We start from the raw sequence: 19645 nt of genomic DNA on the forward strand, positions 1-19645 counted from the left end.
TGTGATGTGATTTTTATCCCTTGTTTCTAAAGACTGAACCTGAAACTGAGAGAAAAGAAGTTTTCAAGCTTTGTAGAACTGATCGTTTGCACAGACAGAAGAGTTAAATTACAAAACTAACAAAAGCTGCTTAAGCTTTGATGTCATCCTGCAGAAAAATCGAGAATAAAATCCACCCAAATAAAATGTACAATTACTTTTTATTAATACCATGAATCATTTTCAACAGAGAAATTACCCAAGTTTCAGTTTCCGCTCACATTGCATGGAATCGTTTTCCTGTTACATAATAATAACCAAAATACGGACAGCTCATATCTACAGGAAGGACACGACATTCAGCACAGGTACAGAGTGTTAGATTGTAGCCGCCTCAGCGCATCGATACAAACAGCAGCCTGCAGCGTCTCAGCTTAAAACAAAAACTGATCACGGTGTCAGGAGTTCTCCAAAAACCTCACATCTACTGACTGCTGGCTCTAAAGTCCAGGCTGTAGGTGTGTGTAAGCAACACAGAAGAAGAAGAAGGGTAGAGTGGGGGACGCCGATCTGATGCTCGGCTCATTTCCTTCGCCTGCTGCTCGACGAGGACCTCGGCGACAATCTGCTTCCGCTCCTGCAAAACAACGCAAACATGACGTGGAAATCAGACCGCAGCAGATTTGATGAACTGTTAGCTATAAAGAAAACAGTTTTAGAAGGACTCAAATGCATCAGTTTCCAACTAGATTTCCCTTTTTAATTTGGATTTAGGAGAAGTTAAAATTGTCAGTGCAAATGACAAACTTGACAGCAGCCGAGATGGACGGAGCGGGGGATCGAACCAGCAAACCGCCATTTGCAGGACGAACTCCGTAACTCGTGCACCAACTACCACTATAAAAGACAACTTCTGTTCTTTGTTTTTTTTTTGGTTACTGGATTTGGTGACTGTTTTCTTTCATTAAGTGAAATATTGGGGTTAAACCATTCACCTTTTGTTATACTAGAACAGGGGTCTGCAACATGTGGCTCTTTGGACCTTCCAAAGTATCTCTTGATAACTTTGGCTACAAATTATACTTTTATTATGGTATTTAAATGTAATAATGATAAATAATGCAGGTTTTAGCAGGTTTTTCTTGGAATAATTGCTTTTAATTTTCACAACAGAATGATGCTAAAAGTGCCAGTAATATTTAATGTTAAAGCAATATTTTTTCATTATGTGGGAAACTATGATTCTTTTCTTACATCATTACCCACAAATATCAACATCCTATTCATCCTCTTTTTTTTTTAAACTCAAAATAGACATAAAAGGGCGTTTCTTTAACAATGACAACATATTTCCTGCAGTAGATCTTTATCACAAATTATAACTTGTCTTTTTTCAAAAGGCCAGGCAACATTTGCGGCTCTGAACGAGTTTAATTCAAGTGGACTGTAGGAAAAATGGCTCTTTATACTGTAAAGGTTGCAGGCCCCTGTCCTAGAACATAGGGCAGCACGATAATTCAATAACATTATATATTTTGAGCAATAGCCGTGTGATGCAATAGAAAAAAAAAGGGTCACTGAAAAGTTCAATAAAAGAACAGTTTTCCTTCCCTTTGTATTTTAGTCCATCATGTAGGTTAATAAGAGAACATGTCCTTTTTTTTCTTTTTTAAAACTTTTGGTGAAAGTTGGTTGAAGTGTTAAGTTTGAATTCATTGTTTGTTCTTTGTCTAAAAATAGGTAATTAAGAAGTCAAAATAATTATGGCTGTACTTAAAGTAAAGGTTTTGAATTTTTTGATAATTACTGATATTGATCGATATGATTTTTATTTTATGGATTTGCTTATTTTCTATATCGTCCAGCCCTGCTAGATCTGTTAATAGTTTAGCTTTACAGCACTAATAAAAGTGCTCTCCAAATCACCTTGTTGGAGCAGAAATCTTATTTTCTGGCTGTCAAACTGTTGGAATCGGGAAAATAATCATGCTGACAAAAAAAAGATTAAATTGAAAACAAACACTATTAATATGGTGTTCTGACACTACAGGCTCATCAGTAGAGTTTAGGAAACGTTAAAGTTTGAATGACTCTCGTGTAAACCCTGGATTGAGAGGAATTCAGAGCGGATTCAAACCTTCGAGCGGGCGAGGAGCGAGCAGCTCGGACGTGTCTGGGCGGAGAATAGCTGAGCGAGCGGGAATCCCTCAGAGAATCAGCCGGGACACGGCGAGGCCTCGCTGGGCTGAGATAGAAAAACAACACGCTTTAGGTTATGGCTGGAATAAAACTCAAGTATTGGCCTTTAAATAACACAACAAATGCTGCATTAAATGTCAGGAGAACAGTTAAAATGATTCTTCAAGACAGGATTCAGGTTAAAGTTAAAACATGTAAAAGCTTCCTCACAGAGCTTTACTCAGGTCAACATGCCAAACTTTGCCAAACTCAAACTTTGCAAGAAAAGAAGCAAAGAAGGGAGAGAGATGATGGATAAATGGATGTTTATTATTGCTAGACTACGCCTGACCTGTGCCTCGTTAAAACCATAATTTCTGAGGCCATTACCTCTTTTTCTTTGTGTCCTTTTCGTCGCTGGATGAGGAAGATGAAGAGTGAGAGCTTCGGGCTTTCACCGGCTTCCTGTAACGGAGGAAACATCGTCATTAGGAAGCCAGAAGCTTCAACACATCATCAGCAGCTCTGGTCATCAACGTCTCCTGCTCACCCTTTGCCCTGCTCCACTTCAGAGTCAGAGCTGTCTGAAGAGGAGGATGAAGAGGACGAGGAGGAGGATGACGACGATGAAGAGGAGGAGGAGGAAGAGGAGCTGGAGCTGCTGCTCCTCTTGGCTTTCTCCTTCCCGTTGACAGCCGTGTCTTTCCCGACGGCTTTTTCCGGCTGCTGGTGGGCGACCGGCGACGTCGGCTTCCTGCTCCGACCTGGAGCCGGCCGTCTGCCATCTGATTGGCTGAGGGCTGGGGACCTTGGCGGGATTTCATCAGACCGCCGCGACTCTGACGGCGGGCTTCTCCCGGCGGGTGCCGCAGCAATAGGGGAGTCCCTGGAAGGAGCCTGCGAGGAAGAGGAGCGACTCTTTGGCTTTCCGTTGTCCTGAGGCGGCCTCGGGTCCCGCTCCGCTGGAGGCTTCTCGTCCTTCCTCGCTCGCGGCGGTGAGGGAGAGGATGAAGAGGAGGAGGAGGAGCCGGAGCTGGATGAAGATGAGGACGAGGAGGATCTTTGGGGTGGGGAGACGACCTTTGCAGGCTGTCTCTCTTGTGGGACGTCCCTCTGCCGGCCCCTCTCAGGCTCCCTCAGCCTCTCTGCAGACGGCGAGCGACTGGTCCTCCCTCGCCGCTGAGGAGACGGCGAGCGGCGGAACCTGGAGGATAAAAATGTCGCTCAGAACGTGGAACATCTTCAGGGTGGTCGTTTCAGGACATTAATAAACTAATCTAATAAATCACATTTATAAACAGAAACTTTAAACCGTTCAGAGAAACTTCTCTCCTCCAGGTGACTTTAAAATGAACTTTTCCATTCAGTCAAAATCTGTTTCCTCATTCAGATCAGATCTGGTAACACATTATATATATATATATATATATATATATATATATATATATATATATATATATATATATATATATATATATTTATTATTTAATATTTTTATTGTCTTCCTAAAGCCAAGCTCAAAATAAATGTCTGGATGTCAGTTAATGTTGCTCTGCTCTCTAAATGAGAGATTAAATTCTATTTATCTAGAAAAAAAACTTTAAATAATCCAGAAATTAATAACTTTAATTACCTCGGTCTCGCTAAACAATTTTGTTTAGAGCCACAAAAGTTACACATGTCTTTGAAATAAGAGCTTGTTTTTATAGTATACTATGGGAAATTTGTTTACTTTTTATTAATTAAAGATCAACACTTTTTATTACTTAACGAACGGTATTTTTATGTTTAGGTTTAATGAATTTTCTTCAATTTGATTTTTTATAGAAAATGGCATCAAAATGATGAAAAAGCCAGTCGTTTGCAACCTATTGACAAAAAGTTAATTAATTCAGCTATAGTAAAATGTTCTATACACCGTTAGCTTCTTTCTTTTTCTGGAAATGTTATGCATACATTGCATAACTAAATGCATCCTAAAGCTAGCAATTTATAATTTATAAATTTTAGTTACTTCATAATCACAGTAACTAAAATAGTGGGTATACAGTAACAAAATCAAGATAAATTATGTTCAACAGGAGTGTTTCACAAAGGAGAGTACCAAGATTATACTTTAAAGTTAAGTTGGAAATATCTAAGCCATTGGTTCTCAAATGTTTGAAAACTTTGAAGAAAAAAATAATTCAGCCCCCCCCCCCCCCAAAATCAACAAAATGGGTCAAAATGTAACTTATCGTTTTATAAGTTAATGCATTAAAGCTGTCACTCTTAAGATTACCCAGAATCCCCTTTAGAATTTTATAAGGGTTAATTTATGTCATAATGGTTTCTAATAACTAGAATGTTTCATCACTACCACACTTGAACTGTATAATATTAACAACAATATAAACGGCTTTTAGCCCGAGTTATAACTGTCAGTTTTCAATTAGCTATGAAACTCATATGAGAAAAATATAATGAAGTACTTGATATTAAGACAAACTTTACATTAAGTTTTGTACTTTTTTAGGAGTTCATCAACAATACTGGCTGCAGGTAAAGACCAAACAGCAGGGGGTGCTGTTGTCACATTTACAAGGCCTGTAAAACAAAAAAGTTAAGGCTGCTCTTGCAGTACCTTCACAGCCCCGTAGGGGGCGTGCCCCACTATTTGAGAAGCCCTGATCTAATGCAAATGTGACGGTGGTTTAATGGTCTAATCTGTTTCATCAAAGTAAAGACGGCAGGTAAGATATTAACATTAATACATTAAATTCTTTTTTTTTTTATTACCGTATTTTACGGACCATAAGGCGCAATAAATATGGATGGTAAAATGTGTGATTAGCTAGCTGAGCACCCAGAGCCGTTTCATTTCCAGCAGGCTCCCACCTGTCAGTGAGAACAGAGAGGGACTGTGATGCTGCGTCCTGCAGACTGCCTGATTGGAGCAGCTCAGTGTGACATATGAAACAGTTTGATGTAACGAGAAGTTTATAGTGTGACACGTTCCTGTATGCGTAGAGTACGCTTTGAGTACGCGCGGACCCCAGCGGAGTGAACTACACCTGAGTATGTGGAGGTCTTTACATGAATACACTTCTAGTTTAGACATTACAGTCAGGCAGTCTGGTAGACACCTCAGGGGTCCTCAGGTAGTGACACAGTGTACCGTAATGCTGTGAATATCCATTGAGCGGAGCGGCTTTGTTGCTAACCAAAGTAATACTTACACATTTAAACAGATTTTTGAGTGCATTGTACTATCTATCTAAATAAGACGCACCATCAATTTTTGAGACAATTTAAAGGACAATAAGTGCGCCCTATAGTCCGAAAAATACGTTTAGTTTAAAGCTTGACAGCAAGTTCATAACTGTTCCTGAATTACCTGCTGGGCGGACTTGGCCGCCCGATGATTCTTGACGTGGACCTGCTGCGCCTCCTTGGACTTTTAGGTCTGGATATAGGCCTAGATCCGCTGCGGCCTCTCAGATTTCTCAACCTAGAACCGCTGCGCCGTCTTGGACTTCTTGGCCTAGAAATGCTGCGTCTCCTTGGACTTGTGGGCCTAGAAATGCTGCGTCTCCTTGGACTTCTGGGCCTAGAAATGCTGCGTCTCCTCGGACTTCTGGGCCTAGAAATGCTGCGTCTCCTTGGACTTCTGGGCCTAGAAATGCTGCGTCTCCTCGGACTTCTGGGCCTAGACCCATTGCGCCTCCTTGGACTTCTTGGCCTAGAACCACTGCGCCTCCTTGGACTTCTTGGCCTTGAACCACTGCGCCTCCTTGGACTTCTTGGCCTTGAACCACTGCGCCTCCTTGGACTTCTTGGCCTTGAACCACTGCGCCTCCTTGGACTTCTTGGCCTTGAACCACTGCGCCTCCTTGGACTTCTTGGCCTTGAACCACTGCGCCTCCTTGGACTTCTTGGCCTAGATCTGCTGCGCCTCCTTGGACTTCTGGACCTGCTCCGTCTGCCTACTCTCTCCCATTCTCGTCCCTTCACCCTGTCTCTGTCGCGGTCTAACCGGGATAGAGGCGGAGAAGGTCTCCTGGACCGTGATGGGGGTTCTTGGTACTGCCTTGGAGGTGTGCGAGCAGGTGCTGGGATTGTGGAGGCCCTCTGAGGTGGAGACTGTGAACTCCTTGCTATGGGGCTGGACCTTGTGGTCCTCTTGATGGCATCCTTGTCCTTTGCCCTGTCCCCAGCTCTGGTCTCAGGAGAGTACCTTCTGCCTCTGCTGGGTGGTGAAGGAGATGGGCTGCGGCTTTCTACATGCGTGGGACTATAACGCTCTTGTCCTGTTGCTTGAGGTGGGAGATCTTCTGCGGGATCTTCGCGAGGCGGACTTTCACGCTCGGTTTTGTTCACGGCAGGTTCCCGGTCTCTGTGGGGGCGTCCGGTTCCATCGCCCTCAGAGGCAGAGCTTTCTTTCTTCCCGTTGGCCAGAAACCTCTCGACCGCAGCTCCGATGGCCGACGGATAATTCTTCCTGGGAACGCTTCTTTCCTGTTCTGGTGATGCCGCTTTATTGGCGTCACCCTCATCTTCAGAGGACGATGATGAAGAGGAGGACGAAGATGACGAGGAGGAGGACGAGCTGTCGCTGTCACTATCACTGCTGCTGCTGCTACTACTGCTGCTGCTGCTTTCTTGTCGTTTCGCGGGTTGTTTTACTTTGTCCTCTACCCTTTTCTCCTTCACCGGGCTCCTCAGCTTCTCCTGCCGTTCGCTCCGTGACGTCTCCGAAGGTCTTGGCCCGTCTCTTCTACCCTCTGAGGATGAAGCCCTCTGAACCTCTATTCTCCGTTTCTCCCCACCTTCTTCCTTTTGTTTATTCAAATGCCTGTCTGTCGACCTTTCCTTGTTCGTTTCTTGCCTCCTCTCGCTCGGCCTCTCAAGCTGGCCTCCATTGGACGGGCCGGAGGGCGGCAACGGGGAGTCACGGGCCAGATGCCCGCCTCTTACCCTGTCACCCTTCTGCTGGTGAGGAGAGGGCGGTCTATCCGGCCGCTCAACATCATCTTTCTTGGTGTCTTTTTCACTCCGTGCCCGTGAGTTTGACAGAATGTCCTTCTCAGGTATGCGGTCTTTATCTCCACTCCTTCCTCTCCTTGCCCTTTCCTTTTCAGGAGGTGGAGGGGAGGGAGACGAAGAGTCGTGTCTTGTCGTTCTGTGCTGTTTGTTCCCATCTTTTTCTCGATCTGGGACTCTGCTCCTTTCCTGTTCTTGTTGAGGAGGAGGAGGAGAAGGAGACGAGGAAGAGTCTTGTCTGATCCTCTGAGGTATGCTTGCCTTTCCTTTGTTTCTGACTTCTCTAATCTCTTCATCACTTCTGGATTGGTCTCCTTTATCCATTTCCACACTCTCAGAACGCCTCCTCTTCTCCATCTCTATGCTTCTCCTCTTCTCCATCTCTATGCTCCTGGAACGCCTCCTTCTCTTCTCCATCTCTATGCTCCGGGAACGCCTCCTTCTCTTCTCCATCTCTATGCTCCTGGAACGCCTCCGTTTCTCCATCTCTATGCTCCTGGAACGCCTCCTCCTCTTATCCATCTCTATGCTCCTGGAACGCCTCCTCTTCTCCACCTCTATGCTCCTGGAACGCCTCCTCTTCTCCAGCTCCACATTCCTGGAGTGCTGTCTTGTGTCCACATCCGTGTTCCTGGTCTGCCCCTTTTCTCTCTCTCTTTGTTTGCTTCTAGATCTTCTTCCTCTCCCTCTATCAAGGTTTTTGTCCTTTTCTGGAGAAGGAGAGGACGAGGAGTCATGTCTCCTCTTGGTCTTTTCCATCTCCCTGCGTTGCTCCTTTTCCCTCTCAGGATTGGGTCTCCTCTGCATGACAAGGCAAAATTATGTATGAAATCATCTTCTAGACATGTTTACCTCACAGGCTGTAAATGAGAGTAAATCACTCCCAGCCCGTTTCCACATCAGAACCTTTCCCAGAAGTCAGGAGAGTTTTCTAGAGCTGAAATTAACCCACATCTGTCCCTGCTGTATGTAACGAGACACAAGCAGATAAACTAGAAAACTACCGTGGTGGGGAGGCAATACCACTGATATTACCCTGAACTTGGAGGTGTAGATGCTAAGCGTTTCTACTTAGAGAAATACACTGAATCTCATTTTTAATCATTCCAATTTAAATTCCTCCCAAGTTCCTCCATTTAGTTTTACTGTCAGATTTAGAAATAAAGATTTCTGCTAGAAATCAGTTCTAGGTAGTACATCTACTCTACACTGTAGCTATTATTACACCTTTACTTAAGAAACCATCTTTTGATCAAGAGACTTAATAAATTACAGACCTGTATCTAATCTTTTACCATCTAAAATTCTTGAGAAAGTAGTTGCTAATCAACTATGTGAACATTTACAAAGTAATGACCTATTTGAAGAGTTTCAGTCAGGCTTCAGAGTTCAACATAGCACCGAATCAGCTCTGGTGAAAGTCACTAATGATATTCTCATGGCCTCAGATAATGGACTTGTGTGTGTACTTGTCCTGTTAGATCTCAGTGCTGTATTTGACACAGTTGATCACAATATTCTCCTACAAAGACTTGAACATACTGTAGGGATTAAGGGGAAAGCATTAGGCTGGTTTAAATCTTATCTGTTATACAGATTCCAGTTTGTTCATGTTAATAATAAATCTTCCTCAAACTCTAGGGTCACTTGTGGAGTACCACAGGGTTCAGTTCTTGGACCAATTCTCTTTACTATATATATATATATATATGCTTCTGATTGGCAAAATTATCAGACAACATGGGATTAATTTCCACTGTTATGCTGATGACACTCAGCTATATTTATCCATAAATCCTGATGAATCCAATCAGTTACTTCGACTGCAGTCATGTCTTGATGACATCAAAAGCTGGATGACTTTAAATTTCTCGCTTTTAAATTCTGACAAGACAGAAGTTGTAATCTTTGGACCAGAGTCCTCAAAAAATAAACCTCTTAACCAATCACTTAATCTGGATGGCATTAACTTGGCCTCTGGTAATAAAGTAAAAAATCTTGATGTTATTTTTGACCAAGACGTTTCATTTAAATCCCATATTAAACAGGTTTCCAGAGTTTCCTTTTTTCACCTCCGGAATATCGCCAAAATTAGAAACATTCTGTCCAGGAGTGATGCTGAAAAACTAGTCCATGCATTTGTTACTTCAAGGCTGGACTATTGTAATTCTTTACTATCAGGAAGTCCACAAAATGCAGTTCAAAGTCTTCAGCTGATCCAAAATGCTGCGGCAAGAGTTCTGATGAAAATCAACAAGAGGGATCATATTTCTCCAATTTTAGCTTCCCTTCATTTGCTTCCTGTTAAATCAAGAATAGAATTTAAAATTGTTCTTCTAACGTATAAAGCCCTTAATAATCAAGCTCCATCATATATCAGAGCTCTGATTACCTCGTATGTTCCTAACAGAGCACTTCGCTCTCAGACTGCAGGTCTACTGGTGGTTCCTAGAGTCTCTAAAAGTAGAATGGGAGGCAGATCCTTTAGCTATCAGGCTCCTCCCCTGTGGAACCAACTCCCAGTTTTGGTCCGTGAGGCAGACACCCCGTCTACTTTTAAGACTAATCTTAAAACTTTCCTTTTTGACAAACTTCTAGTCAGAGTGGCTCATGTTACCCTGAGCTACATCTATAGTTATGCTGCTATAGGCTTAGGCTGCTGGAGAACATCAGGGCCTATTTTTCTCACTCTGCTGAGTTCTCCTACTGCTCTCCAATCTGCAAGAAAGTCTTTCCTACTGTTGCCCCTTTTATCCTGAATATTCTCAACAGTGTCTTAACTTCAAATGTACCAAGGAATGTTAAAAATGCTGTGATGTAACCCTTGCTGGAAAAAAAAAAAGCAGTGCCCGATCCGTTGGTTTTGTCAAACTTCAGACGAATATCCCATGTTACCTTTTTTTGTTAAAAATTCTGGAGAAAATTGTTCTTACCCAGTTGAAGGCTGATTTAGATGGAAATAAAATTTTGGAAGCGTATCAGTCTGGTTTTAACACAGCATTGAATCTGCTCTTTTAATTGTTTTTAATGCCATATTTTTGGCAATGGATTCTGGAAACTGATCTACTGGTGCTTTTGGATTTGACAGTTGCTTTTGACACAGATATCCTTATCTCAAGATAGGAATCAGTGGGTGGGCATCACTGGCTCTTCTATGCAGTGGTTTAGGTCCTACCTCACCAATAGGACCTTCTGTGTAATGTTGGCGAATCTTACCTCTGCTTCAGCTCCTCCCCTGGGGTGTTCCCCAGGGGTCTATTCTTGGTTCTCTCCTGTTCACTCTATATTTACTGCCACGTGGTGCTATTTTTAGGAAGCACTGCATGCCATTTCATTTCTATGCTGATGACTGCCAAGTCTATTTTCCTCTAATCATCACGGTTCTGTTCAACCACTACTTGATTGTCTAGATGACATCAGGAGATGGGTGGCTCTGAATTTCCTCAGTTTTAATGAAAAAAAGAGAGGTTGTGTTTTTTAAATCCTGCAGTCCAAACAATGTTCCTTCTTTGAATCTTTCATCTTTGGCCCAATATGAAAAGCCCTCACGTCTGGACTGTTGTAATTATTTTATTCTGGTGTCAGTCAGGCCACTCTTTCGTGGCTACAGCTGGTACAGAATGCTGCAGCACGGTTTTCAACTGGAAAAAATAAATGTGAGCCCATAACTCCAGTTTCAGCATCCCTCCAATGGCTTCCTGTTAAGTCGCAAATCCATTTTTAAATGATTTTATCTGCTTTTAAGTGCCAAAACGGGCTGGCCCCTTCTTATTTACCTGAACTGCTCCACCCCTATATACCTTTGTGTGTTCTTAGATCAACAGACCAGATGCTTTTATCAGTCCCAAAGTCTTTTTTATAAAACCAAAGAAGACAGAGCTTTTGCAGTTCTGACTCCTAACTTGTGGAATGAAAGGCCGCCGGTGGTTAGGCAAACTGCATCGTTGGATGTTTTTAAAACCTTATCTTTGTTTTGTTTTAACTCAGAGTGAATTTTTTTTTATCAGTGTTTGAATTATACTTCTTTTGTTTTTTTCTTTTTTGTTTACATTATGGTGTGTTTTATGTCTATTTTTCATGCATTTGTTTTTGTGCAGCACTTTGGTCAGCTTCTATGTTGTTTTTGAAGTGCTCTAGAAATAAAATTGAATGGTGTGGATCAATGTGAGCTTCTGTGCTTTCTGTGTCTCTGCTCCGTCTTCTCTACCATAGAAAGTACTCCTGGGTCAATGTGAGCTTCTGAGCTTTCTGTGTCTCTGCTCTGTCTTCTCTAAGCCCCAGTGGGTGGAGGCAGATGAGCGTTCACACTGAGCCTGGTTCTGGTTCTGCTGGGTTTTCCTCCCTGTTGAAGGGGAATTTTCCTCTCCACTGTCGCTTCATGCATGCTTAGTATGAGGGATTGCTGCAAAGCCATCAACAATGCAGACGACTGTCCACTGTGGCTCTACGCTCTTTCAGGAGGAGTGAATGCTGCTTGGAGAGACTTGATGCAACCTGCTGGGTTTCCTTAGAGAGGAAACTTTCTCACCAACCTGGAGGATCTGATGGAAGCTGACTTTGGAAAGAGCCTTGAGATGAGATGATGTGAATTGGTGTTGTATGAATAACATTAAATTGAAAAAAAAAGGAAAATGTTTCAGGGGCATAAATACTTTATCACATCCACAAACTTCAATGTATTTTACTTCAGTCAACTTTAGTTTTTGTGGGTTCTTAGTGCATAATTAATCGATTGATGTCCAACTCAATTAAAAGCTATTCTCTTGAATAATAATAATATTCTGATAATTAAAAACAGCTATATGTCTTGTTTTAAATAGTCTTCATTTACAAACATATTTATCAACAGGACATTTTTGTTGTTTGTGGTATATGCAGAGAAAACTCTAAATTAAATTGCAATTCTGGCTGAAATAAATCACAATTTTGATTTTTGGCTAAATCGTACAGCCCTATTGTTTGGTATGACTTTAGTTTCAGAGACACAAACATGAGTGAACGCAGAAGCCTGCTTCCATTAAATACATTAAACTCTTTACAGTTAAGCCTTTGTACAGATTTTCCTATTTCCCCCCTAAAATATTTGGCAAAATAAGGGGGTAAAGTTTTGGGGCAGCATAATGCAAACACGCCCGCTGAAAAGTGAAAGGTGTTATTGCAACATAAAGTCAGGTTTACCCCTTCTCCTGCTCGACGTTGTGGGCTGTGCTCCTCAGAACCACGGCGCCTCCTGTCTGGTGACTTCTCCTTTCTACCTTCAGGTTTCTTGGCCGTTTGTTCCTTTAGACGTGATCGTGATGGAGGTGGGGACTGGCTGCTGTTAGGAACAAACGATACATGCACACATTTAACAAAACTGTTAACTATCACCTATAACTTTAGTTTAGAGTACTAACAAAACACATTTATTCTTTCCAGAGATCAGGCAATCACATAATCCTTCAAAGTGTTCTTGAATACTAGTTGTGCTTCTCAATACATTAGAATATCAACTAAAAGTTTAATTACTATAAAACTCTTTTCATAGATTTATTAAACGCAGTGACATACAATATTTAAGCCTTTATCTTTGCTAATGATGATTATTGCTTAGAGCTATAAATAATTGTATAGGTCCTATTTAATATTGTAAACTTTCTGAGGAACTGCACCATCGATCATCAGCTTCCAGTCAGAAATATTAAAGTGAACATTAGAAATCTATCACTGAATATAATGAATCTAAACGAGTTTCACGGTTTTAATGGAATGATTGAAATTAATTAACTTCTCAAACATATTCTAAATTACTGTGATAGCACCTGTTACTCTCAAGGCCTTAAGGTTTTTTAGAAATAATGCTTTCTTCTAGTGTTCATTTCCACATGAATCAGTTCTCCAAGTGGCTGTAAAGATGTGTGTCAGCTAAAACCCGAGAGCCTTCTGCATCGTAGAAGAGAAATGGTCTCAGTTCTGAGATCTGCTCATGCATGAAGGTAGCAGCGATTAACCGCCTTCACTACAGACCTGCTGCCTGAGCTGGAGGAGACGCTCCGGCGTCGACCCGACTTTGCTTTTGGAGGACTGGAGCTTTCACTCCTTTTCCTTTTCTTCTTTGAGAGCTTCTCCTTCTCATCCGAGGAACTAGAACACAAAAGTTGGAAAATGAAGCGTTAGTTTACATATGAAGTCAGTGCGCGTGTGTAAAATAAGGATTTGGCAGCACCTGTCATCTTCGTCTTCTGACGCCTCCCTGAAACACACAGAGTCACGTTAGGATAAATGAAAGTAGAGCAGGAGAAGTGTTGAAGTTAAACGGTGGAATGTGGAGGAGGAGTACCGTTTCTTTTTCTTCTTCTTGGATTTCTTCTTGTCTTTGCGGGGAGACGGGGACGAACTCTCTGAGCTGCTTTAAAACCAAACCCAAAAATGTCAGATGGCCACCTCATATTTATGCCATTGTTAATAAATCAGCATCATTTGCTCACCTGTCTCTGTTCTTGTTTTTCTTTTTCTTCTTGCGACCGCGCTTCTTTGGAGGAGAATCAGAGTCATCTGAATCTTCCACCAAGCTGCCAAACAGAGACATTATAAATGTTTAGATGCTAACTGACTCCTTTAGCTGTGAAAATCCTTAATAGAGGGCAGGGATGGGTATCGTTAAGGATTTATCGATCCTACCACTCTTAACGATCCGGTGTTTTATTGGTGCCATTATCGATGCTTATATTTTAATAAAATATATTGGTAAAAATAAAGAAATCATTATCACTGACGGGTTTATTTTTGAAACATTTGAAACAAAAGCAAACGAAATAAATAATTTTCATAGAAACAGAGCAATAAAAAAATAAATAACTATGTATAAATAAAAGGATAAAACTTTTTATCTTCAATAAAAAGTATGTTGGAATATCAACACTGACAAGACAGAAAATGCTTTAAAACAAAAGAACAAAAAAGAACTCTATAAAATAGTTTCAAGTATTAAATAATATTTTACCTGAATCCAAACTACATTTATGAATGTTTTTATATTATCCATTTTAACCAAAAAATAGAAGACCTATTTACTGTATGTGCAACAGTTTCAGAAAAAGAAATTACCATTATCCACTAAAGATTATGTTTATAAAATATTTACATCTAATCATGTAATCTAGTGGAAGCTTTGATCATGTCCTTCTCATTTTCAGTGGAGAAGAGACGGTAAAGTCAGAGCGATCGCTGCTTTTACTAGGTGCTAAAGTCTCAAACAAGACAGAAAAAAAAAGCTTTTGAATAAAACAGTTGCTAAAGCCGTCTGAAAAGTTGCTTAATAGTTGGCAACCTTATGAAAGTAAGCGAGGCGAACATGTGAGAGCAGAACATAAACTCCTCCCATCAGCCTCCTTGGCGTCTGCGTGTCTTAAGGTGGAGAAGATCGGCACCGTTGTTTTGGTTGGAGTCTCCCTAATGCAACCTTAAAAATACCGCTAAGAGGACCGATCAGGCTGAAGCTTGTCGGTCCGGGACCGTTTTGATCCTGGGTTTCAGTTCCCACACCTAGCTGAGGGTAAATTCAAGCGTTGGGAGCGTTTCTGCATTTCCTGCTTACGTGTATTTCTGCTGCTGCTGCAGCTTCTCCCGCTCCAGACGTTCCTGCTCCCTCTTCTCTTTCTCCTTCTCCTTGCGGTCGGCGTGGAAGGACGACCCGTCCACGTAGTCGCTGGAGATGCCGAAAGCGGCGCGAAGACGGTCGTTCTTCTGCTGGTTGGCTGCAGCCAGGGCGTGCGTTTCTGTCACGCTGAAAGACACAAAACCCCACGATAAGGTTACAGGACGAACACACGAGTTCCTGCATCTCTCTGCAGGAAACAAGTATTGACCAATTTCTAACTGTTTTACATTTAAAAGCTGTAAATCATATATTCTTATTTATGACCCATCAATCTGTTAGGTGGGACATTAATAACCTGAAATAATCGGGTTCCTCATCAGCTTTCCAGGAGAAGCAGGAAGTTGTTGTTTGACCGGTATGTGGAGGGAATCCTAAACATATTCCATGAAAGCATGACTAGAGCACTAGTTCCAGGAGAAGAGGACCCACCCCAAAGCATGACGCTGCCACCTTTTCAGCAAAGCAGTGTTGTTTATACATCAAACTTCACTTCTAGAGTTACAGCCAAAATGATAAACCTTCATTTCATCTATTATTTTTGCTAAGTTTAGCTGGATTAAGATGTTTTTTTTTTGTCTGCTCCTTTAAAGTTGCTGTAGGTCTCAACCTCCCTGACCAGTTTTCATCTTCTTGTCCTGCATCAGTTTTGGGGCACGTCCCATTTCCTAAAAAGGCAACGTGGCGCCATATTCTGTCCACTTGATGATCACAGAATGACTTTTGGCAACGAGAGCCCTCATGTTTTCAAAGATTTCCTCAGACAATAACTTAAGCTGTGAGGTAGGACTAAGAAAATGTCAGGAAATCTTAATAGAACAACCGGACCTTATTTGGAGGTAATCAGAGATTCTTTATATGATGGCAGCTGCGTATGAATGTGGTATTCATTATTAAACACAGCTGTTATAAGAGGGTGTGAACTTACGCAACCACATTATTTTAGTTTTTCTCCCTCCAGGAGATTTCAGGTTGTTTTCAGTAGAGTTGTAAAGGTTATAAGCAACATTAAATGTGGAAAAAAAATTCTGAGTTAATTTATCCAGATAAAGGAATACATCATGAAAACCTGACATTTTCTCTATCAAGAAACTAAAGCGTCCCTGCAGAGATTGACTCAATGGAGTCACTTTAAAGTGTGGTTAAAAATATTTAAATTAGGATTTACCAAGCACAGACTTCAACACAAATGACCAAAAAGCAGCCATCAGTGAACACAACCACCCTTGCTCAATCTCCATGTTCGCTGCAAAAAATGAATTAAATGTAAGTTACATTTTCTTGATATTAGTGTTTTTGTCCTAGATTTGAGCAGGTAAATAATCTTATCTGCCACTGGAATGAGTATTTTCACCCATAAAATAAGATAATTAGATAAACTGCTCTTGAAATAAGATGAGGGAGAAAAGTTGTTCCTATTTTAAGTGGAAAAATCTTATTCCATTGGCAGATTTTCCTAAATCAAGGACAAATACACTCATTTCAAGAAGATTTTACGCACTTTTAGTTCCCTTTAAAGACCTTCAAAGTTTGACGATCCAACCGTGTTTTAAAGGCTTCAAAAACCCACAGAGAAGGATTCATCCCAGATCTATTTGAGGGACGGCCCATAATTTAAGTTTCAGTGTCGTGCTTACGTTGGTTTCTGAGCTGCAGCGGGAGCCGGCTCCTCCTTCTCCAGCAGCATCATGCGGAAACTGTTCACCTTTTCATCGATCTCCTCGACAGAATATCTGAACACGACAGGGAGCAGAAGTCAGCGCGTTAAAAGTCTAAAACAACCGTTCACAAATCAACAAAATTAAAAAAAAAATTCATCTTTTTTTAAAACATCTCAATAGAACATAGCTCACTGTCTATTTGCCCTGCATTGTTTACATTGCTTACATTGTTTACATTTCAATTGTTTACAAAAATCACTGCTGCACCTTATCCTGTAATTTACTGTAATTTACTGTGATTTTTCAAGCTGTATGCAAACGAAATTTCGTTCTGTACGCACTCTGTGCATACAAAATGACAAATAAAGTTTTCTAAGTCTAAAAACTGTCTGTCTAACTTCTTTTACCCTTGCTCCTCCATCATGTCCTGCAGTTCGGCACATTTGACCTCCAGCTGCCTCTTGCGCTGGTGCTCCAGGATGTCGGCGTTGGGCTGCCGGTTGAGCTGACTCTCCAGTCGCTCGCGGTCCTTCTCGTCCCGCTCGCCGCCGCGCTCATCCCGCGGCCTCTTGACCCGCAGGCTGGACAGGTTGCGCTGCACGTAGCCATTGGTGCCGCTGCCCCGAGGAGTCGTCAGGCCAATACCATTGTACATGGCTCTGGAGGGTAAACGTTTGAACAAAGGGTTACTTCTTTTTAAATCTACTCATTCTTTTAGGTAATTAAATGTTGTTACGTGACGCTAATGGAGTTTAGATCATCAGGAAGCCATGTGGTTTTATTTTAGTTAATTTAGGAGATTAGAATTTGTCACAGTTCATCATAATCAACTGGTCCAAATAGGCATTATAAGTCAACCATATTAGTCTACATTTTAGTTTTTATCCTAACATATCAAATACATTTCACTTATTTTATGCCACTCTAATAACGTATCAACTATTTTTAACCCTCTGAACGGCCATGTTGCCAACAGACATTGTCTTTCTTCCCCTCAAACAGGTTTCTGTTGCTGTGGTTTTAAATGATTCCTATAATAAGATAATGAAAATATAACTAAAACATAATTTGTTGCCTGTGGTTTTTTAAAATCTTCCTGTTCGTGACAAAGCCACGGATTATCTTCGCTGTTTTAGACGAGAAGAGGTTTATTTGCCGTAGCACACTGTTGTCGTTATTAAAACAAAACTGTGTGGACCAAGAAATAAAAAAAAATAGTATTAAAGTATAACTAAGTCAAGATTAAACAAGAACAACAAAACAAGAGTTTTGTTCAAACAAAACCAAAATAATCTAAATAGCATGTTAATGTTTTACAGTACCCATAGAATAAAAATACACAGGTTTAATACACATGGTCATTATTTAGCACGTTCAAGGTCATTCTAACTAGGAGAAAGGCATGAGACTCATCAAGAATCATTTGTTGAACGTCTCATTAAAATCTCAAACATTTTTCGATATAAAGCAATTTTTACAAGCTTGAGTCACAGCTTTTCACTGGCTTGATTGTGAATTTAAAGAGATAAAACACTCAAGTACTCTAGCGTTTTAAATGCTGCAGCAGTTTTCAGTTTTAAACTGCATCCAGTTAAATCCAAATTGATTTATTCCACTGTCAAATTTTGATTGAATGTAACTTTAAAAAAAATTTACCAACATATTTAGCCTCACTGGCGTCTTTTGGAGGGAAGCCTTGACCTGTATGACTTTGTTTTAATAGAAATAATGGCTTTTCTATTGATTATTGTGAAGGATAATTATGATTTTTACCTGGCATGTTTGTAAGAAATATAAATAAAAGCAGGTTTAAAAAAAAAAAACATATCCTTTATAGTCTTACCATTTAGAAGATGCCAGTTTTATTATTAATCAGCAGCAAGTTTGTTGAATAATATATATGAAAACTTATTTAAATCAGCCAGGGGCGTGAATAATTCTGTGCAAAACTGTAAATCCTCAGTGTAATTATTTGCTTAATTGCCCATTCAGCTTATATCTTTTTTTGTTTTTACTTCTGAAAATGATGCTAACAAACCTAGCATCACAGTCAGAAATGTAATTTTATACAGTTTCTGCACCAACTTGTATCTGATTTTTTTTTTCTTACCACACATAAATACTTCCCATTTTAATCAAACAATCCATTCATGTCAGACTATTTAAATCCCAGTTATTTCCACTGAGTGGATTTCATTTTATTTTAACCAAAATTCCCTCTAGAGCTAAATTTAGTTTCTTCTGCAAACAACACCCCCACCAACAAAATAAATCAGACATTTTGTGTATGAGAAATGTGCTGTTAGCTCAGAGCCTTGTGATACATGGCACACAATGTCCAAAAATCTAAATTATACCAACCCACTCTTCAGTCTAAAGACTTCATCTGCTAAAAGTTGCCAACTAATAAAAGAGTCTAAACCGACATCTCCACCAACCCAGACAAGGATTGCGGGAGACATTTTGTTGACAGCTTTCTTTGTCCGCTGTGGGCCTACACGCATCGAGACGCTGAGAACGTCTCGATCTTTCCGGCCTTTATTAGAATAGATACTCTCGTCATAAAATGTAGATTTAGATCAGAAAAACTGTGATATTTGAGACGCTTTAACACGTGCGTCAAATCAGGCCTGAGGAAGCTAGTTTCCATGAGTAACATTGGGAAAAAAAGATCTCAGTCTAAACAAAATGTACATTAACTCATATCAAATGTCACCCTTAAAGAAATATTCTCTAAACAGTCAACAAACTCCTAACTTTTGGGTATATTTTGGTCCGATAACGAAGAGGCCTTGACACATTTGAGCAATACTGTTATTACCACCTAAGCTAGCTACCTAGCTAGCTAACGTAACCGTTACGTACCAGCGTTCTTTCTTCAGGAGAAACAAAAATTGGCGGTTAGATAAGCAGCCTGGTATTGGAAAACTTCCCGTTGAGCCACACACTAAAACGACTCTCAACAACAATCGTTTCTTTGGAAGTGGAAAGATAAAAGAAAACGCTGCTAGCTTCAGCTAACAGCTCCGCTTCGCAACTACAGGATGAAACCCAGCTACGTCACACGTAAATCCGCACGTTTAAACTGCGGCGTTCAGGTGCTGGAGGAATTTAGAGCTCTTCTTTAGTTTGTAGTTCGAAAAACCCAACGAGTGGTTTAACTAGATGG

At 40.8% G+C, this 19645-nt stretch overlaps 1 protein-coding gene across 3 annotated transcripts; it reads right to left on the bottom strand.

The window, feature by feature from the left end:
* Positions 1-181: 181 nt before the first annotated feature.
* Positions 182-19556, bottom strand: srrm2 (serine/arginine repetitive matrix 2). 3 transcript variants are annotated; one of them, XM_036148740.1, is made up of 15 exons: positions 19342-19556; positions 16884-17135; positions 16453-16548; positions 14756-14944; positions 13647-13730; positions 13499-13567; positions 13385-13411; positions 13186-13302; positions 12358-12496; positions 5846-7980; positions 5534-5812; positions 2708-3361; positions 2548-2622; positions 2117-2224; positions 182-616 (listed from the first exon to the last, which is right to left on the bottom strand). In XM_036148740.1, exons 2-15 carry the CDS (start codon positions 17129-17131, stop codon positions 562-564), a joined length of 4275 nt encoding a protein of 1424 aa, XP_036004633.1. In that variant the 5' UTR covers positions 17132-17135; positions 19342-19556; the 3' UTR covers positions 182-561. The 3 variants fall into 3 exon arrangements, with proteins under 3 accessions (XP_036004633.1, XP_036004632.1, XP_036004631.1); XM_036148739.1 differs by having other exon boundaries at positions 5534-7980; positions 13499-13564; positions 19342-19555; XM_036148738.1 differs by having other exon boundaries at positions 5534-7980; positions 19342-19555.
* Positions 19557-19645: the final 89 nt, after the last annotated feature.

This window comes from Fundulus heteroclitus, chromosome 16 (assembly GCF_011125445.2).
Source record: "Fundulus heteroclitus isolate FHET01 chromosome 16, MU-UCD_Fhet_4.1, whole genome shotgun sequence".
Taxonomy (NCBI): domain Eukaryota; kingdom Metazoa; phylum Chordata; class Actinopteri; order Cyprinodontiformes; family Fundulidae; genus Fundulus; species Fundulus heteroclitus.

Coding starts and splice junctions, on each gene's coding strand:
- srrm2 (XM_036148738.1), bottom strand. CDS start 17,131: ATGTACAATGGTATTGGCCTGACGACTCCTCGGGGCAGCGGCACCAAT. Junction 13,303..13,384: donor TCAGAAGACGAAGATGACAG/GTGCTGCCAAAT, acceptor TTTGTGTTCTAG/TTCCTCGGATGAGAAGGAGA. Junction 2,623..2,707: donor GAAGTGGAGCAGGGCAAAGG/GTGAGCAGGAGA, acceptor CCTCCGTTACAG/GAAGCCGGTGAAAGCCCGAA.